Source organism: Schistocerca americana, chromosome 2 (genome assembly GCF_021461395.2).
Source record: "Schistocerca americana isolate TAMUIC-IGC-003095 chromosome 2, iqSchAmer2.1, whole genome shotgun sequence".
Classification (NCBI taxonomy): Eukaryota; Metazoa; Arthropoda; class Insecta; order Orthoptera; family Acrididae; genus Schistocerca; species Schistocerca americana.
In genome coordinates, this window is record NC_060120.1 from 378627165 (window position 1) to 378648254 (window position 21090).

The 21090-nt window shown below is 43.1% G+C and overlaps 1 protein-coding gene across 1 annotated transcript in view; it reads right to left on the reverse strand.

The window, feature by feature from the left end:
- LOC124594735 (ATP-binding cassette sub-family C member 4-like) overlaps positions 1-21090 on the reverse strand; it is a 279421-nt gene that overhangs the window by 223634 nt on the left and 34697 nt on the right. The window contains exon 2 of the mRNA XM_047133107.1: positions 9-119. Within this exon, the coding sequence (XP_046989063.1) occupies positions 9-119 (111 nt within the window). The remainder of the gene's footprint in view (positions 1-8; positions 120-21090) is intronic.

Genomic DNA, 21090 nt, shown 5'->3' on the forward strand with positions numbered 1-21090 from the left:
ATACTCACTTTTCTAAGCTGTCACCAAGGGGTGCAGAATAGTCTTGGTCCAGCGGGTCGCACAAATCCTCTACCTCCAGATCACGGGTGTAGCCTTCGCGGAACACAGGCAGCGTCCAACTGGAACAGACGCCGAGACTGTCAGTGAAGCTCAGAAAATGTGGCATGAAAATGCAGTGTTACTGAATCGCTCAACGCAACGATTGTAGTGCTGTGTAACACCTTTAATGTCTTTAATTAACAATCCAGAGTTATGCTCAGCGACCCTGGAGGACCTGAAATTACATTGCATTTATTATTTTCGTGCTCATTTAATTAATACTTTAGGTAGAATAAGAAGCAATTTGTATTCTCGAAAAAGAAGTCGAATAACAATCTGTACATTAGTTATTGAGATAAACTGGTTGCGGTCACCATAATACTTATGATTTGTTGCAGACTTCACGACGTTCATATTGTTGTTGTTGTTGTGGTCTTCAGTCCTGAGACTGGTTTGATGCAGCTCTCCATGCTACTCTATCCTGTGCAAGCTTCTTCATCTCCCAGTACTTACTGCAACCTACATCCTTCTGAATCTGCTTAGTGTGTTCATCTCTTGGTCTCCCTCTACAATTTTTACTCTCCACGCTGCCCTACAATGCTAAATTAGTGATCACTTGACGCCTCAGAACATGTCCTACCAACAGGTCCCTTCTTCTTGTCAAGTGACGTTCATATTGAAAAAGAAAAAAAAAATTCCTAAGGCGTTGTTAGTTGGAATACAGAAAGCCGCTTATGGGAAAACATTTTTGAGCCGTGCGTGGCTCGTGTTCCCGCCATCATGTATTTTACACCCTGCTTTTAACGTACTTCCACCTCACTACGTTAATTTCAATATCTACTGTCACTGAGTTGCTGCTTTGCCTGACCGTGAGCGGCGTTAGCGGCGCGTATCGATGTATCCCCTCTCGTCGTATCTTTGCTTGCCTGCTATTACTTCCCGGTCGTTGTCTGTCGTAGAGCAGTTCGTGTCGTGAGTTCGGGTCGCGCCGGCTGCAGTGGCCGAGCGTTCTAGGCGCTACAGTCTGGAACCGCGCGACCGCTACGGTCCCAGGTTCGAATCCTGCCTCGGGCTTGGATGTGTATGATGTGTATGATGTCCTAAGGTTTAAGTAGTTCTAAGTTCTAGGGGACTGATGACCTCAGAAGTTAAGTCCCATAGTGCTCAGAGCCATTTGAACCATTTTTGAAGTTCGGGTCGTGAGTTCGGGTCTACCAGTCAGTTGGAAAGCGTCTGGAACGCAGTCCGGACCTGCTAGTCGGGGAGTGGCAATGTGGCACTAGGGCAGTCGGGTTGGAGCAGCAGCGAGGCCTGCGTTGACATGGCTCGACCGACCATTGCCGCAACGCATCACTTGAGCCGGACCACGGTCTTGCTGGATCGTCGGCCGGTCGTCCTACCGGACGACGCGTTTAGGCTCGCCGATCGTTCGTGAGTCGGCTTTGTGTGTGTGTGTGTGTGTGTGTGTGTGTGTGTGTGTGTGTGTGTGTGTGTGTGTGTCTTCGTGTGTGTTTAGTTACTGTTGCGTATCGTTCACGTTTTTGTGCAAGTGTTTGTCAGGTTGTGTGAGTAGTTGGTGTTATTTCCACTGGTGACCATTTGAGATGTTGTCGGCGTTCTGAGAGGAGTCGGTCGTTTGGTGGCGCGCTCGGCTGGGTCCGCTGCCGGTCCCTGCACAGTGTCGGAGCGTGTGTGTAGCTCCCCGATCGTGGTTCACTGACCCAGGGCGTCAAGGTTGAGTAGTGCTTTCAGTTACCCAAGGTTTTGGCAGTTAATACATACTCCATTGTGGATTATCACGTTGGTAACCTTTTCTGTTTGAGTTCTCATGTACTGATTGATGGGAAGCAAGTCGTTGTGTCGGTCGGTCCGTCGCTGTCCCTTGGCTGGGTTTCGACGGATCAAGTATAGTTGGGCTCACCACCTGCCTCGCTTAAGTGAACTAGGGCAGACCGACCTCCCTGGAGGCTTTTTGAGTGTCACCGGTGTTTAATTGTCTGTTGTCAGCTACTTTAAATTTTAGGCATATGGTTATCTGTTTTTGTTTTCTTAAAATTTTGCAAAATTAATTTTTAAAATTATATTTCAAGCTTAAACATTGCGGCTTCTGTCTTTAAAAATTATGGTAATATATTTTAAAATTTTGAAGTTTAATTGTGGCCCTCAGCCATTGGTATTGCACCTTGCATATGTTGCTTCCTTAAATTATTTTATTGCTGTCTGGATTTTTATCTTGTTAAGATTTCTTGTTGGAGGCCTTCAGCCGTGAAAGAGTTGCATTCGGTACAGATCCGGCTATGTGCCGCTTTGGTTGTAAAGGTTATTAAATTACAATAAATGACAATTATAAGGAGAAACTGACCTCAACCTTTGGCTCTTTACACAATCCTATTACCTGTTCTGCCCAGTGGGTTTAGCAGGCGTCTCAGTTTTTTTACTCTGGGCTAAATGATCCCTTTCCATGCAGTGTATGAGTAAGAGTAGTCTTAATTATATCTGATGAGTGAAGATGTCTGTGAAGGGCATGTATATAGTGTGGTGTCAAGTTTGTTTGTTTTGTAAGATGATGAGAGAAGAGAGAGAGTAAAATCCAGTGCCGGCTCATAGCCTACTCCACCGAGTTTGTCACCATGCGACGCACGTATCACCATCAACGGTGTGACATGCCCTTACTTCATAAGACGCCTGCGCAGTGGTTTGGAATTTATTCCAGTACATTGGTGCAAAGTCTGGTGATCAGGTCAGCAACTTTGCGCCTCCCCATGCAAGCGGTGAAAATTTCTTCCACCACCCCAGAGCCAACGGTCACTGCACAAGTGTGTAGTAGGGACGACGGCTACGGAGGTCAGTTCTCTTATAACTTCTTTATAGATATTTTGGTGAGAAACGCTACCAGCAAAACCCACCAACGTTCACCGTGAAACTGTGAAACGGGTTCGAGAATTGTGTGATGTTTCTTACTGTTGTAATATATGTGTTTATACCACCCTCTCTTTCTATTCGGAATTGATGTTCTCCAGGAATTCAGTTGCTTAGACTGCAAGGTATGCACAGATCTTTCTTTTTTCTCCTTAAGCGAAAAGTTGATCGCGCTAATTAAGGCCACACAGGTAACGTCTCTTCCGAAGTACTACTGTCCAAAAAACGATTCTGGAACCTAGAGTCTAAGGTTTCTGTTAATCATGCCATTTACGTCCTTACGGTGATATTTCCACAGAAACTCTCAACCTCTAACACACATTTCTTTATATGTAACGGAGAAGTGAAATATCAATTTTCATAGATATAGCTTTAAATTTTCTTAATTTAACGAAATGTTTTCTTAAAAATTTTCATCCCCTATTTCATCCCCTCAGGGGTTGAATTTCCAAAAAAATGTAACATGTATTTCTAACAGAGAAGCCAAATACAAATGTTCATAGATTTACCTATGAAAATGCTTCCATAATGAAATAATCTCATAAAAAATTTTATGCCCTATTTCAGTTCCTTAGATGGTCGAATTTCCAAAAACACTGCAACACGTATTTTTTTAATTTCCAATCGGGAAGTCAAACACCAATTTTCATAGATGTAGATTTAAAGTACTTTAGTAGCTTTTTAATAATGATTTATTTTTTTAAAAAAATCATCCAATATTTTACCCCACTAGTGGATGAATTTCCAAAAACGCTGAAACATGTTTCTTTTATTTTTATTTCTGACTGAGAAATCAAATGCTAATTTTCGTACTTCTAACTTCAAAATTGCCTTAACAGCAATAGAAACATTTTTCAAAAAGCCTTTCATCTTCTATTCCACTCCTTTAGAAGTGGAAATTCAAACCATCCCTTCTTAAAAGATGCCAGCAGTATACGATCAACACCGTCTGCAAATTTATAGTTTCTATTCTTAGTGCTTTGGGTTGGGCAATGAAAAGTCAGTGAGTGAGTCAGCCAGTCGAGACGTTACCTATGTATAGCGAGACAAGAACTTCTCCTAAAAGTTTGATTACTCTTCACTTCTCATAATTAATTCAGTGACAACGGCCACGAAAGCCTGCAGACTTTGAAGGGTGTCCGGAGTGAAATTAAGCATGGCCTATTCGCAGAAAGTAACTCTCCAATTGACCTCATACTATAAGTCACACATATGTAAGGCTTATACCGGTAAGTGCAGCAACATCTCGTAATCTGAGGACCGTGGCGTATTACAGCTAAAACAAATACCTCCATCTCCTCACTTTTTGCTGGTCTTTGTCTTTTAAGCCGTGATTTCTCAGACTACTTGTTCAACGAAGCCGTTGTTCACCACGGAAGAAAGAATCGGCTGCCGGAGCTCTTCTACCAGGATATCTCATGGCATACGCCAGGTCTGCTTCATTGGCATCGAATCAGTATTCGCCGAGCATCAACAACACGTCGACGTACTCGCTAGATGAATATGCCACATTTATTCGACGTCGGTGTCCTGGGCACACTGAACCCCGTTTGTTTGTGCGGTCCGGCCTGCCGTGTATAAGGCGGTCTAAGACGAAGGTCGGCATGTCTGATCGAACATGACATCTAACAGCGCATCGAGGAAGCTTGTCGCTCCTTGAGACCGGCGACTTCATTTTCGTCCACAAGTCTCTCAGAAGGCGAAATGCGCTGTGCATACAAGAAAGTTGACAGACATTTGAACACCTCACTTACATCAACACAACAACAGCTGAGCGGAATGCACATGGTCTTGAAAGGAGGATATAAGATGAACATCAACAAAAGCAAAACAAGGTAAATGGAATGTAGTTAAATTAAATCAGGTGATGCTAATGGAATTAGATGAAATGATCGTAAGGCATTGCTGGCCGGGAGGCCCCATACGGGGAAGTTCGGTCGCCGTATTCCAAGTCCTTTTTAGTTGACGCCATTTCGGTGACTGGCGAGTCTATGATGATGAAATGGTGATGAAGGACACACAACACCCAGTCATCACGAGGTAGAGAAAAATACCAAATCCCGCCGGGAATTGAACCCGGGACTCCGCGCGCAGGAAGCGAGAACGCTACCGCAAGACCACGAGCTGCGAAATGGAAAGTAGATAAGAAAACTACAGTTTCGCTATTTGGACAGCATAATAACTGATGATGGACGAAGTAGGGAGGATATAGAGGTAGAGAAAAATACCAAATCCCGCCGGGAATTGAACCCGGGACTCCGCGCGCAGGAAGCGAGAACGCTACCGCAAGACCACGAGCTGCGAAATGGAAAGTAGATAAGAAAACTACAGTTTCGCTATTTGGACAGCATAATAACTGATGATGGACGAAGTAGGGAGGATATAAAACATAAACTGGCAATGGCAAGAAAAGCTTTTCTGAAGAACATAAATTTTTTACCATTGTATACAGACTTAAGAGCTAAAAAGTCTTTTCTGAAAGTACTTGTCTGGAGTGTAGCCATGTATGGAAGTGAAACATGAACGGTCAGTAGTTTAAACAAAAAGCATATAGAAGCTTTCGAAATGTGGTGCTACGAAGAATGTTGGAGATTAGATGGCTAGATTACTTAGCTAATGAGGAGGTACTGAACAGAATTGGGGAGACAAGAAATTTGTGGCACAGCTGGACCGAATGAAGGGATCGGTTGATAGGACACATTCTGAGGTATAAAGTGATCAGCAACTTAGTATTGGAGGAAAGTGTGGGGGTAAAAATTGTAGAGGGAGACCAAGAGATGAACACAGTAAGCAGATTTAGGTCGATGTAGGTTGCAGTGGTTGTTCGGAGGTAAAGAGGCTCACACAGAATAGACTAGCATGGAGAGCTGCATCAAACCACTCTTCAAACTGCAGACAACAACAACAACAATAACCTCCACTTGAACATTCATCAGCACACAGCCGAGTATTACGTATAGCATAGAAAGTTTCTAGCTCCCAAACTAAACGTGATAAAAATGTAATCTAAATGGATTCGTATACGGATGGTCTCAACACATCATCTACATGATAGAAAAAAAACAAGTTTTCTATTTAAAAAATTGTTTCTCGTTGCTGTACTTCTCTGAAAAATAAATAACTATATTCATAAACCCGCAAAAAGTGTGACGTTTCTTATGTGGACCTATCTCAATAAGTATTCCCGTCACCTATTATTTTGCAGGTTACAGAAGCATACACTTTATCTGAAACAAACTGTGTATACAGGGTGAACATTAATAAAACCAACAAACTGCAGGGACCAATTCCTGAGTGGAAATAGACGAGAAAAGGTCCTATGAACATGTGTCCGGAAATGTATCGTTGCCACAGTAGATAACGCTGACGAATAACAGTTCCTCTGACCATGAAAACGGTGTTCCTTGTGTGTTGCAGGCAGTGTGATTGACGCACCGTATTGTAACCAACTGAATGATCCGGTATTCATGTCTGGAACAGACCGAGATGTGCTTGTGCACAGCTAATCAGATGGAAACGGTAGAGACGAAGCACGGCTGTACCAAAAGGAGTACCCTCAGAGACAGCAACTACATCACACAATATTTCAAATCCTTTTTGGGCGGTTGTGTGTGCTCATAGGACCTTACAGACAGACGAACGTGTAGTGAGGCGGCGGACTGTGTGTACTCCAGATCTTGGGGGTCAGGTTCTACAGGATACTGAGATGAACCTAGTACAAGCTCCAAATCTCCATCTGGAGGAAAGGTACCACAAACGTCAGTACTTTTATATCAAGTGTAGGCAAAAACGTAACTCAGTTATGGTTCTTGTGTTTACTAGTGCGCTTGAAGCCCATCAGTCTGTGTTTTGATGTTGTAGCTATAACTTGCTCGTAAAGGTGTTGAGACATTCACATCGTTTATGGTGAATGTCGCCAAACTATTACAGCAGCAACGTAAGCGTTCATGTGCGCTTCACGCACTGAGCAGTAGCAACAGGCATATCGAACAGCCTCTGTTAAAATTAATACCCTTAGAACGCCAGTCAAGTTGCGATTACTACGGCACATACTGCGTGCGACGGACGTCATGTCATCCTTCTGCAGGAAGTAGAGTTTCCCGACCTGTCTGGGTACGATACATACATTACACCCGCTGTACATGGCGGAAGCGGAACAGCGATACTTATACACGAAGGCATAGTAGCTGAGGACGTGGGGTACCTGCCGTCAGAGCGAGGACTGACCCTAATAGTGCTGGGAATACAGATCATCAATATCTATACCCCGTCAAAGTCCGACAGAAGGAGCGATCGTCTCCGATTTTACACAGAGGAGATTGCGTCACTATTCTTAGGCCGCTATGAACATTTCTTACTCGGGGGCGACTTCAACTGCTTTCTCGCACCAAAGGACCAGTACCCACGTTATAATTCAAGCCAGAAGCTGCGGCAACTGGTACAGGACATGAATCTAACCAATAAATGGGAGACGCGGCTGTACTATATGTTACAAGCCGTTCTGCAAGTTACCTCGATTGAGTTTATGCCACACGTAGTCTCGACTCCACCATCCTCGATGCGGAATTACGGCCTCTCGCCTTCTCAGATCATAAAGCATACACGTGCGCGGTCTCCCTACGTCGTTAATGGGTGTAGAGGAGTCACAGTACTTGGGAACTGAGTATAGCATACCTCAGGGAACGTGACCGGCAATGCTTAGTCAAAGACACTTGGCACGTGCGTGAACGACGCCATCCGACATACCTGTCGACGTGATGATGGTGGCTGGAATGTGTTAAACCTGTATTGCGGTGAGGCTTGATTGCATACGGAAGGACGCAGATGACGTGGAGGTGCCGCACGATGGAATTTTATTACGTTATGCTCCACGAACTTTCTGTGCAAGCTCCTTTACTAGATCTGAGTGCTGCCATAAAACGAACGCTGGCCTAAAAAATTTCCTTGACGCGACCCCATCTGGAGGTATTGTATGTTAACTTGGGACCTAGAAACGACGGAGAGGCTCCGTCCCCGCCGCAGCTGCAGTGGTCCACAGCCCCACGACGACTACCGCAGTCCACTTCACCCCCCCCCCCCCCCCGCCGCCCCACATCGAACCCAGGGTTACTGTGCGATTCGGCGCCCGGTGAACCCCCTCCCCCCGCCCCCCCGGGGAACGTCTCACGCCAGACGAGTGTAACCCTTATGTTTGCGTGGTAGAGTAATGATGGTGTACGCGTACGTTGAGAACTTGTTTGCGCAGCAAGCGCCGACATAGTGTAGCTGAGGCGGAATAAGGCGAACCGGCCCGCATTCGCCGAGGCAGATGGAAAACCGCCTAAAAACAGATGCCCGGCTCAAGTCCGCCGGGCGGATTCCTGCCGGGGACCAGGCACCCCTTCCCACTCGGGAAAGCCGTGCGTTAGACGGCTCGACTAACCGGGCGGGCCATCTGGAAGTGGTCAAAGTCCGCGCAAAGGTCTTTGAGTGAGTCTGCGGAGAATCGCCGTCGATGTACGACGTTATCAGAGAAAAACGACGTAGGCGCAGAGCTTTAATACAGGCGATCGTACTGTCAGATGTTCGCCACATGATACCAGAAAAAGAAATTGCCAATGACTTCGTGGAACAAAGTCATTTTAACGGGCCGGAGTGGCCGAGCGGTTCTAGGCGCTACAGTCTGGAACCGCGCGACCGCTACGGTCGCAGGTTCGAATCCTGCCTCGGGCATGGATGTGTGTGATGTGCTTAGGTTAGTTAGGTTTAAGTAGTTCTAAGTTCTGGGGGACTGATGACCTCAGATGTTAAGTGCCATAGTGCTCAGAGCCATTTGAACCATTCAACGGGGGAAGTCACGGAGGACGACATAATGGAAGCATTCGATAAGGGAGCCGATGGGCTTCCGTTAGAGTTTTGATGTACATTTAAAGATCTCATGACTCCACGATGAACTGCCATGTACCACGAATATTTGTTCCCCAATGACCCACTCCCACCCACATTTGTGGAAGGAATGATCAACCCCATCCACGAACCATCCGGCAGCACAGGATAAAGGCCTACCGGCCACTAGCGATTCTTAATTGCGACTACAAGATCTACATTAGCATACTTGTGGCGCATTTCAAACTCTCACTGCGACAAGTGAAGTTATTCGACCAAACGCAGCTGAGGGGGGATAGCAATATACAAGCGGTACTCAGCGACTACCTTGATGTGATTGCACAGGCAACAACGTGTCGCCTCGGGGGCATATTGGTGTGGACAGATTTTGCTTGCGCCTCTGGCAAGGTGAGCCACACCTACCTTGTGGAAGCGATGACGCACATGAAGTGCCCCTAAAGATTTGTCACTGTCGTGATGTGACTACTCAGAGGCGCCTCCTCAGTGAACGGCATGGTGGGGCAATCGGTTAGACAAGGTTTTCCACTGTCGACGATACTTTTTGTCATTGCTCTCGAGCCGCTGCTCTGTGGGCTTCGGAACCGACTCCAAGGATTGTCGTTAAGACACCATAATTTTATTTGTATAACATACACTAATCTACATCTACATCTACATGGATACTCTGCAAATCACATTTAAGTGCCTGGCAGAGGGTTCATTGAACCACCTTCACAATTCTCTATTTTTGCAATCTCGTATAGCACGCGGGAATAATGAACACCTATATCTTTCCGTACGAGCTCTGATTTCCGTTATTTTATCTTGGTGATCGTTCCTCCCTATGTAAGTCGGTGCCAACACAATATTTTCGCATTCGGAGGAGAAAGTTGGTGACTGGAATTTCGGGAGAAGATTCCGTCGCAACGAAAAACGCCTTTCTTTTAATGATGTCCATCCCAAATCCTGTATCATTTCTGTGATACTCTCTCCCATATTTCGCGATAATACAAAATGTGCTGCCCTTCTTTGAACTTTTTCGATGTACTCCGTCAGTCCTATCTGGTAAGGATCCCACACCTCGCAAGAGTATTCTAAAAGTGGACGGACAAGCGTAGTGTAGGCAGTCTCCTCAGTAGGCTGTTACATTTTCTATGTGTCCTGCCAGTAAAACGCAGTCTCTGGTTAGCCTTCCCCACAACATTTTCTGTGTGTTCCTTCCAATTTAAAATGTTCGTAATTGTAATACCTAGGTATTTAGTTGAATTTACGGATTTTAGATTAGACTGATTTATCGTGTAACTGAAGTTTAACGAGTTCGTTTTAGCACTCATGTGGACGACCTCACACTTTTCGTTATTTAAGGCCAACTTCGACTTTTCGCACCAGTCCGATATTTCTTCTAAATCGTTTTGCGGTTTGTTTTCATCTTCTGATGATTTTATTAGTCGATAAACGGCAGCGTCATCTGCAAACAACCGAAGACGGCTGCTTAGATTGTGTCCCAAATCGTTTATACAGATAAGGAACAGCAAAGCGCCTATAACACTACCTTGGGGAACGCCAGAAATCACTTCTGTTTTACTCGATGACTTTCCGTCAATTACAACGAACTGTGACCTCTCTGAGAGGAAATCACAGAACCAGTCACATAACTGAGACGATATTCCATAAGCACACAATTTCACTACGAGCCGCTTGTGTGGTACAGTGTCAAAAGCCTTCTGGAAATCCAGAAATACTGAATCGATCTGAAATCCCTTGTCAATAGCACTCATCAATCCATGTGAATAAAGAGCTAGTTGTGTTTCACAGGAACGATGTTTTCTAAACCCATGTTGACTGTGTGTCAATAGACCGTTTTATTCGTGGTAATTCATTATGTTCGAACACAATATATGTTCCAAAATCCTGCTGCATAGCGACGTTAACGATATGGGCCTGTAATTTAGTGGATTACTCCTATTGCCTTTCTTGGTTATTGGTGTGACCTTGAAACGTCCCCTTAGAAAAATTTATGAATGACTGTGCTGATTAACCTCTTACATTATTTGCTTTTCAAACAGCTGAGCAAAACTGAACGTACTCAGACATTACTCTCTTTACTTATTCTGATCAACACTAAACTGACACACAATATTTTTATCGCAACGCAAACTGACTTTCAAAAATCCCTACAAAAGAATGGCCCTGACTAACAATATCCTATACCTTTCATGAATCACTTACCTCACAAAAATCTTCGTTACTCAAACTCTCTTTCTACAGAGTTTTGAAAATAGAACTTTAATTATGGACACCCTGCAGTTTCACAGACGGTAATGAGACGACCTTATATGTAGGAGTGGGAAAGTAATTATGAGAGCGTATAAGAATGAAACACAGGTCATCAGTGGCAGTTCAAAAAAAAAAATGGTTCAAATGGCTCTGAGCACTATGGGAGTTCATTAGGTCATTAGGTCATTAGTCCCATAGAACTTAGAACTACGTAAACCTAACTAGCTTAAGGGCATCACACACATCCATGCCCGATGCAGGATTCGAACCTGCGACCGTAGCAGTCACGCGGTTCAAGACTGAAACCCCTAGAACCGCTCGGCCATCGCGGCCGGCAGTGGCAGTTTTATCGGAGATAAAGAAGTGAAACGAGACTATTTTTTGTTATTGAGTAGTAGCTCACATGAAAGGAATGGCGAGCTGATGGCCACTAAAAGAAGGAAAGCAAATGTGAGATGTACAACAATCAGTAACGAAGAGATGACTGTAAGAAGTTTAGCTGGGGAGCCAGGCTATTGCAGATGTTTGCAATATGTAACCGCTTCCACGAAAACTTCTAAAAAGAAACAATTAGCTACATCAGAAAGGCATTATAATACTACATTTCGTCCACGTTAAGGATTGTTTTCGTCATAAAGTGTGGTCTAGAAATGTCTTGGACGTCAAACACAGCGCTATTGTACTGCGTAAGGTTATCCGCATTCCGTACGGCCTTGCATGGAACTGGTACTTGAAATTACTTGCAGCTTGTCTAAGAAGGCAATGTCTCTGCAGCAGGGCGCGACATTGGCACGGCTTGGCGCCGAGCTCGAAGGCCGTGGAGTAATGACCGCCCAGGCAACTAGGCAGACAATACAAACGTTATATTGCATGCCGCATTGGTTTTAAACTATTTGCAAGACAGAAAACACGAAATTCTAGATGCTATATCCCGGCGCAGTAATAGACGCGGAAAATATTTAACACTTACAATAAGTTACAATTCGCGATATCGTGCAAATAATTTGATTTGATTTACAAACCAGACCAGTGCAGTGCCTCAAGGAATGTTGCTTTCAATTTTTCTATTTCATATAAGCAAACGCAATAATTAAACTAGCTTTTGTGCAGATATATCGAAATGTTCTCTATATGAGTTGAATCAGAGAGTACAACTCTTTCAAATTTTAAATGGGACATTTATTTTTCTTCAGCGTAAATCCCTATTGTCAGTAACGTTGTGCAAGAAGTTTATAATGGCAAACTTTGAGATATACTCTATGGACAGTGACTCAGTGTACTGGAGAAGAACGTCGATGGTCACTGGCATGTTATTGCATATAATATGGTGCTAATTTGTTAGGTATGTTTTATGTGTCCAGGTTAATGATAATTGCAATATGATTATATTCAAAAAATCTTAGTCGGTAACCCACTGTTTTCTAGGATAAGAACTCTAATATTGCCAAAAAAGGAAAACGAGAACGAAGTGCTAGGCTATTTCTGATTGTTGACAGATTTTGCTTTTATGTGAGCACACTATAGAAATTTTCACGTATAGTGCAGTGTTGTTATTGATTAGTGTATGACATTATTTTCCGTAACTCATAAAGATATTGTGCCACTATGATGACATATTGCTAAATGATAATTATTCATTTCTGCCACCACTTCGGGGCTAATTTTATTTAGAGTTTACGGGGCACATTTTCTAGGAGGACAGCTTTGTGTGTTTTACATTGGGAAGGCGTTCTCCCGGTGTGGTCTTGGGTCCTCTCTGCAACTACTGAGTCTCATTGCGAAGGGCTAATGTACCCTGGGAGTCGGGTAGTATTCGCGAAAGTAAGGCTTCGGTCTGCTCCGTGCCTTTGTCAGCAATGTCAGCGGGCCCTATAGGCGTGAGGTGAAGCAGCAACTACTATTCCCAGGGGATAACTGACGCCTCACATTCTTGCCTATTCTGTTCGGAAATCAAAGGATAAGACATAGAGATGACAGCCAACCAGTGTGGAAAAGTCTGTTGCTTTCCATTCACAATTTGGTGTACCCAATCGAACTGAGTATACTTGGCATGGATAAGCCGACCAATCGTTGTGACACTGCTCCATACCGGTACCATCAGCCTATTAGTTAAGGTGCATTTTTTACGTAAAGTGTGAGAAGTTTCTGCAGCGTTCCCCATTTTTTAATGAAACAAGCGATGTCGTCCTCTATCACACTGGAGACAGCATTGAGTCATTCCCTCCAAATAGTTTGTTTTGAAAGTAGAGAGATCTGGAAAGAGATGTTTCAAGGTCAATCGATCCCCGTCTACTGTGAAGAACACCCGTCCCCCAGCCGTCGTTTGATGCTGATGGCTGGACGGTTCGCTGATTTTATTTTGGAGAAATGTATGTGTTGCAATTGCTGTGGAACTCATAAACTGGTATATTCTCGTTTTGCCATGAAACTTGTGTTGATAACGTTGGTCGTAATTTGTGGCATTTGTTGTAACGTTAACTTTGATTTTGCGAGCTGTCCCAGAATAGCAGATCTTGTTGCACTTTTTTCATACAGTTTTCCATACTTTCAGTACCCCCTCATTGTGTTAGCGTTATTTTGCAGTTTGGTTTGACTTTTAATTTTTGTAATGATTTTTGTCAGTCATTAGAGTAAATAAATTTCTATCAATCTTACACAGCTTTGACTTTGATTCCAAAATCCTTTAATGGTTAGGCGGAGGGGGAGTGGAGGAAGGAGTAGAAATGTTACGAAGATAATATTTGCAGTTCTCATGAGAGAAATCCGAAATTCGCACCAAATCAGCAGTGATGTTTTTTTTTTCACATCATTTACCTTACGAAAAACGAGCTATGAAAACTGCAAAACCAAAAGATCTTGAAAGGATTATGTGCCCATTTTTCAAAAGTGTAATGAAACCTACGACCATATTTTGGCAATACGGATGAGTAACGGTAAGTAACATTTCATTCACGCAAAAATTATGGTGTGAACTGCCCCAAATCTATAGGTAAAAACAAATCTCTATTTTCCTGAAGAAATGGACTGAAAGCGTCTTTAAAATAAAACGTGAAACGCGTCCGAATCGTAAATAAATGTATTGCAGCTAGACAAGATATTTTGAAGTTACAGAACGAATTTAATGGAACTTAGCCGTAGTTTGAAATTCATGAAACAGTGTAGATAAATAAAAACAATGATCGATTCAGGAACAAGAATTCCTGTTACAAGGTAAAATATATTTTGTGGGTTGTAAATAGATGTGCCAGTTGGTATAGCAAACATAACAACGATAAGGAGTCTATTATTATCCAGAGCACCAAGATAGCAGAACAAACGAGGTGTGTTGTTGATTGTGAGAATTCCTTTCTCCTTGCAACGCAGCTCCCAGCGCAGCATAGAACTGCGAATACCAGCGCACCTCTGGAGAATATCCTGGAGCTCCAGCCAGCGTCCTCCCGCTGATGTGCACGAGTATGCTGCCGTTCTTGCACTCTCTGGCTGAACATTTTGAATCCCCACAGTGCAATGTGGTTAGCTACTGTTAACGCAATCTTTGGACAGCAGAAGAACGAACGGTGTGACTTTGAATTGCCTTTGTTGAAATATAAACAAAGCTAATTAAAGAATGTGATTATGAGTTAAGTAACATATTAAACTATCTGTGTAACCAGTCGTTTATCAGTGGAATATTTCCTGAATCGTTAAAATATGCTGAAGTTAAGCCATTGTTTAAGAAGGGAGATAAAGAAATAGCATCAAATTCCCGTCCAATTTCACTTTTGCCAGCATTCTCAAAAATTTTAGAAAATGTAATGTCCAATCGGCTTTATAACCATCTTATCTCAAATAACATACTGTCAAAATTACAGTTCGGATTTCTAAAGGGTAGTGGTATATTTTGTGATCTGTCAAAGCCATTTGACTGTGTAAATCACAATATCCTTTTAAGTAAATTAGAATATTACAGTGTAAAAGAAATGCTGCAAAATGTTTAAAATCTTATATCTCTGGCAGGAAACAAAGGGTGTTATTAGGAAAGAGACATGTATCAAGCTATCAGGCCTCATCCAACTGGGAACTAATTACATGTGGGGTCCCACAAGGTTCCATTTTAGGGCCCTTACTTTGTCTTGTGTATATCAATGACCTTTCATCAGTAACATTACCAGATGCCAAGTTCGTTTTGTTTGTCGATGATACAAACATTGCAATAAATAGCAAATCAAGTTTAGTCTTAGAAAAATCAGCTAATAAAATATTTGTGGACTTTAATCACTGGTTCCTAGCCAATTTCTAAGTCACTAAACTTTGAAAAAACACACTACATGCAGTTCAGAACTTGTAAGGGGTGTCCCACGAGTATATGCCTAACATACGATGACAAGCAGATACAAGAAGTGGACAGTGTTAAATTCTTGGAATTACAGCCTGATAATAAATTCAACTGGGAAAAGGACACCACAGAACTGCTGAAGCATCTTAACAAATCTCTATTTGCAGTGCGAATTTTGTCAGACATAGGGGATATACAAATGGAAAAGCTGGCATACTATGCTTACTTTCATTCCATAATGTCATATGGGAGTATTTTTTGGGGTAATTCATCAAGCCAAGCTAAAGTTTTCCGGGCACAAAAACGTGCAGTAAGAGTTGTATGTGGTGTGAACTCAAGAACATCCTGCAGAAGCCTATTTAGGGAACTAGCGATACTAACTACTGCTTCCCAATATATTTATTTTTTAATGAAATTTGTCATTAAAAATATATCACTTTTTCAAACCAACAGCTCAATTTATCGTTAAAATGGCTCTGAGCACTATGGGACTTAACATCTATGGTCATCAGTCCCCTAGAACTTAGAACTACTTAAACCTAACTAACCTAAGAACAGCACACAACACCCAGTCATCACGAGGCAGAGAAAATCCCTGACCCCGCCGGGAATCGAACCCGGGAACCCGGGCGTGGGAAGCGAGAACGCTACCGCACGACCACGAGCTGCGGACTCAATTTATGGAATCAATACTATAAATAAGAATAATCTTCACAAGGATTTAAAGTCACTTAGTCTTGTACAAAAAAGTGTGCATTATTCAGGAACACACATTTTCAATAATTTGTTGGTAGCTATAAAAAAACTTAACAACCAATGAAATTCAGTTTAAGAGAAGCCTAAAGGATTTATTGGTGGCCAACTCCTTCTACTCCATTGATGAATTTCTCAGTAGAACCACCTGAGTGCAGTAATGTGTTCATTGTAAATAAGTGTGTTTGTGTGTGTGTGTGTGTGTGTGTGTGTGTGTGTGTGTGTGTGCAAGTACACTCTAACTTCTGTACCATTTCAGTGCAGTAATGTGTTCATTGTAAATAAGTATTATAGTAGTTGTATTACACGTTTACTACCTTATAAATAAATTAAGAAGAACTTTTATTTTAAATTCAGTGGATTAGTATTTGTAAAATGATTCTTTCATATGCTGTTCATTAAAAAATGACGATCATTCCACTTGGGACCTGTGGAATGGTACATTAGCTTATTTGTTTGAATTGTAAATATTTGTTATGTATTGTTATTTTCTGACATGTTCTACATCCTTAAGGACCTCCTCACTACGGATCAATTGGAATGAACGTAAATCTAATCTAATCTAAGCTAATCTGACATGCTCCCCATCGCACTACTTCCAATGAATTGCGCTTCGACGTCATTCACCAAAGTTAATTATTCGTCTCACCTTCTCGCACAGTCGCCACCCGACATTCGAGCGTTCTGCTAAACCTTTGCAGTACCACTGGTTTACACGTGGTAGTTTTGTGAGATTGCTGCCGAAATAACTAATTTCTCTTTACTGTTGAATTACGTTTGACCGAATTATTGGTGTTATTTGTTTAACTGTATTTTTCAGAAACATGACTTAAAATTGCTGTCATTAATGTATGCTAATATTCTCTCTCTCGCACCGGAGTTAAATGGTAATGCAAGAAATTTTTAATTGCCATTGTTTGGCAGGTAACATAGGGAGGCTCAGATGCAATTCTTGATTAAGAGACTGCACGCCGAAGTTCTGTCTGTTGTCCAACAATATTTTAGCATTGTATTAATACTAATATTGATCCAGCTCGTGTACTTGGTCGCCTTGGTTCTATTGGAGAGAAATGAACTACGCTGTCTGATGAAAAGTATCCGCACAACCATGTGTAATGCGGAGTTGAACACTAGATGTCACGAGTGGCCGACTCGCCAGTATAAAAGAAAAGGCGAGGAGTACTGTACTGCCAATGGAGACGCAGTAACAAAATAATGTGTCAGTCAGTATGGCTCAGTGACTTTGAACGTGGACTACGCGTTGGATTTCACCTGCGAAACAACTCCATCAGCGACATTTCAACCCTTCTACAACACCCGAGTTGACTGTTGGTGGTGTGATCGTGAGGTGGAAACGCGAACGGCTGTCCGTACGGCTGCCCCCGTCGGAGGTTCGAGTGCTCCCTCGGGCTTGGGTGTATGTGTTGTCCATAGCGTAAGTTAAAGTTAGATTAAGTAGTGTGTAGGCTTAGGGACAGATGAGCTAAATAGTTTGGTCTCATAAGACCTTACTACAAATTTCCAAATTTTCCAAACACAGCTGAACCAAGTCCAGGAAAAACCTCGTGTACTGACGGATGGGGACCGTCGTACGTTGCCGAGCGTGGTTGTAAAAATCGCACGAGATCAGCGGAAAGAATAACTTGGAAGCTCCAAAAAGCTACCAGCAGTTCAGCCAGGAACTGACAGCTCGGAGGGAGGTAAAAAAGAGTAGGGTGCAACGGTCGAGCAGCTCTCCAAAAGGCACACATTTCTGTAATGAATGCTAAGCGATACTTGAGGTGGTGTAAGGAGCGACTTCACTTGACAGTGGATGATTGGAAAGGAGTGATTTGGAATGATGAACAGAGCTGTACCCTCTGGCAATCCGTAAGAAGGGTTTGGCTTCGGCGAATACCTGGAGAATGTTGTCTGCCTTCATGTGTAGTGCCAACCGTGAAGTATACGGAGGAGGTGGTGTTTCGGTATTGGCGTGTCTTTGTTGGTTAGGCTGTGGTCCCCTTATTACGCTTAAGAAAAAGCTGATTGCAGAAGGATATTAATACATTTTACAGTACATTGTACTGCGTGCACTAGAGGGTCAGTTCGGAGCCGATGACGCTTATAGCCGGACGTTGCGGCTTAGCGGTTCTAGACGCTTCAGTCCGGAACCACGCGGCTGCTACGGTCGCAGGTTCGAATCCTGCTTCGGGCACGGATCTGTGTGATGTCCTTAGGTTAGTTAGGTTTAAGTAATTCTAAGTTCTAGGGGCCTGATGACCTCAGATGTAAAGTCCCATAGTGCTCAGAGTCATTTGAACCATTCGATGCTTATATCAGCATGGCAATGCATCCTAGTATGAAGCAACATTTATGAGGCAATGACTTGTGCACAGTAACATTCCTGATGTGGACTGTCCCCGAGTCCCGATCTGAACCAGTGATACATCTTCGGGGAGAGTCACAACGTTGAATTCTCTCCAGACCCCAGCGTCCAACATTATTTGATTTGATGGCTTCGAATCTTGAAGAATAGGTCGCCGTTCATCCAGAGACACTTAGATATACCACTAACAGCGTCCCCAGCAGAGTCTTAACGGGAAATGCGGACACACCCGAAGTTAATTTCCATTAACAGGTGACCGAATACTACTGATCTGATAGTGTATGTATGCTACGCTGTTAACTATGGCCCTTCCTTTCATTTCCTTAATCAACCATAACAATACACGACTATACACAATAATCGTTCATAACATGTGTCAACATGGGTTAATAGTCAAGAAACTTAATTAGCTTTGAATCGTCGCCTTAGAAAAATTATGAATGACTGTGCTGGTAAGCTTCTACGTTATAATTTAGAAGGAATGATAGGAAAAAAACGGAGCACGATGAGAGATGCTAGATGGTTTAGCTTTTTGACAAAGTTTACAAATTGACAGCGCTCTCCGAATTCTCTTTTCCATATTGTTAAAATAACAAGTCGTCCGAAGAATATGATAACATTTTCGTGGAACAAATTGTGCGTAGCCGAAATGAATGTACCAGATGAGCTTATTAACTAAATCGTCAGGAATGAAAACTTCCGTGTCCATTTTCTTTTACTGCTCAAACTTTGAGAAAAAAAACTGCAATTGCTACTGTGATGAATGATCAGGACTGTCTTTATGGACTGTGAGGACTTTTTTTGCTTTTGACCAACAGTGTATTAATAACTGTGTGCATTTGACATCTTTGTTATCGTAATCATTAAAAAAAATTTCAAATCAGTATTGGACACTGCCCAAAACAATTCGTAAAATTTTTTGTCTGGAGCATGGGGGCTATGTAAGTAACCTGTTTAGGTTTTTGTGTTGGTAACGCCACGTACCGCTCTGTATGAAAATCACTGGCTCTGCTGTGTGCAGTCTGTGGCTGGTTGGACTCATTGTAGAAATATTCGCTTGTGTAGTGTTGGCAGTTGGATGCAATGCTACGGTTGTTCTTTCCCATAAGGACTACATGGTGAAGATGCAGAGCCTGTTAAATGACGAATGTTACTGGAAGATCAACGCTGACCCCACAAAGAAAGTGGAGAACAAGACTAGAGCTCTTCTCAAGGACGCAGATTTAGCAGATGGTGTTGCCAAGAAATTGACACCTCAAGGACCTGTACCGCCAAGACTTTATGGACTCCCTAGAGTCCACAAAGAAGGGGTGCCGTTACGCCCAATTGTCAACAACATTGGGGCACCTACATATTTGCTGGCCAAATACCTGGCAGAATTACAAAGCCCTTATGTGGGTTAATGCCCTCATCACGTTCGTAATTCGGTGGATTTCGTAAAACGTCTCGACAACTTCATGCTGAAAGACTCAGACATCCCGGTGAGTTTTGACGTTGTTTCATTGTTCACCAGGGTGCTTCTTCGAGAGTCAGTTGAGCTTATTGCACAGAAATTTTACGAGAAGACGACCGACCTTTTCTAGCACGTTCTGACATCCACGTATTTTCTGTTTAATGGAGAATACTATGAACAAACAGAAGGAGTCGCAATGGGGAGCCCACTCTCCCATGTTGTCGCGAATTTCTGTATGAAGTACTTCGAGGCGGATGCTTTGGCGTCATCCAAATGGAAACCTACTTGTTTTCTACGTTATGTGGATGACACGTTCGTGGTCTGGCCCCATGGAAGGGACAAGCTCCTAGACCTCCTTACGCACCTGAACTCCATACATCCGAACATCAAATTCACTATGGAGACCGAAGCAGAAGGAAGATTACCGTTTCTGGACGTCATGGTGAAAAGAAGAGCGGATGGCACCCTGGGCCACGGGGTATGTATGAAGAAAACGCACGCCGACATGTATTTGCAAGCCACCACCCTGCGCAGAGGAATTGGATGCTAGAAACACAGGTGCACAGGGCGCGCACCATGTCTGATGCAGAGTCTGCCCCAAAAGCTGGAACACCTCAAAGCTGTATTCCGGAAAAACGGGTACTCGGAATGGCAGATCAGACGCGCTCTCCGCCCCACCTCTACAGTACAGCGGGTAGACGGAAGAAGGCACGGAGAAAGAGATAACCACTGCCTATATACCGTACACTGGCGCACTATCGGGGAAAATAGGACGAATATTGAGGAAACACCGAATAGGAACTGTCTTTTGCGCACTAAATAAAACGCGGCATTATTGGGAAGTGTCGAAGACGTGTGCGGCTGGTCCCGGCAGAGGTTAGAGTCCTCCCTCGAGCATGGGTGTGTGTGTTTGTCCTTAGGATGTTTTAGGTTAAGTAGTGTGTAAGCTTAGCGACTGATGACCTTAGCAGTTAAGTCCCGTAAGATTTCACACACATTTGAACATTTTTTGTCAAAGACAATCTCTGTTTGCTGAAGGCAGGCATATACCAGATTCCGTGTCAATGTGGGAAGACTTATATTGGACAGACAGTGTGCACCATC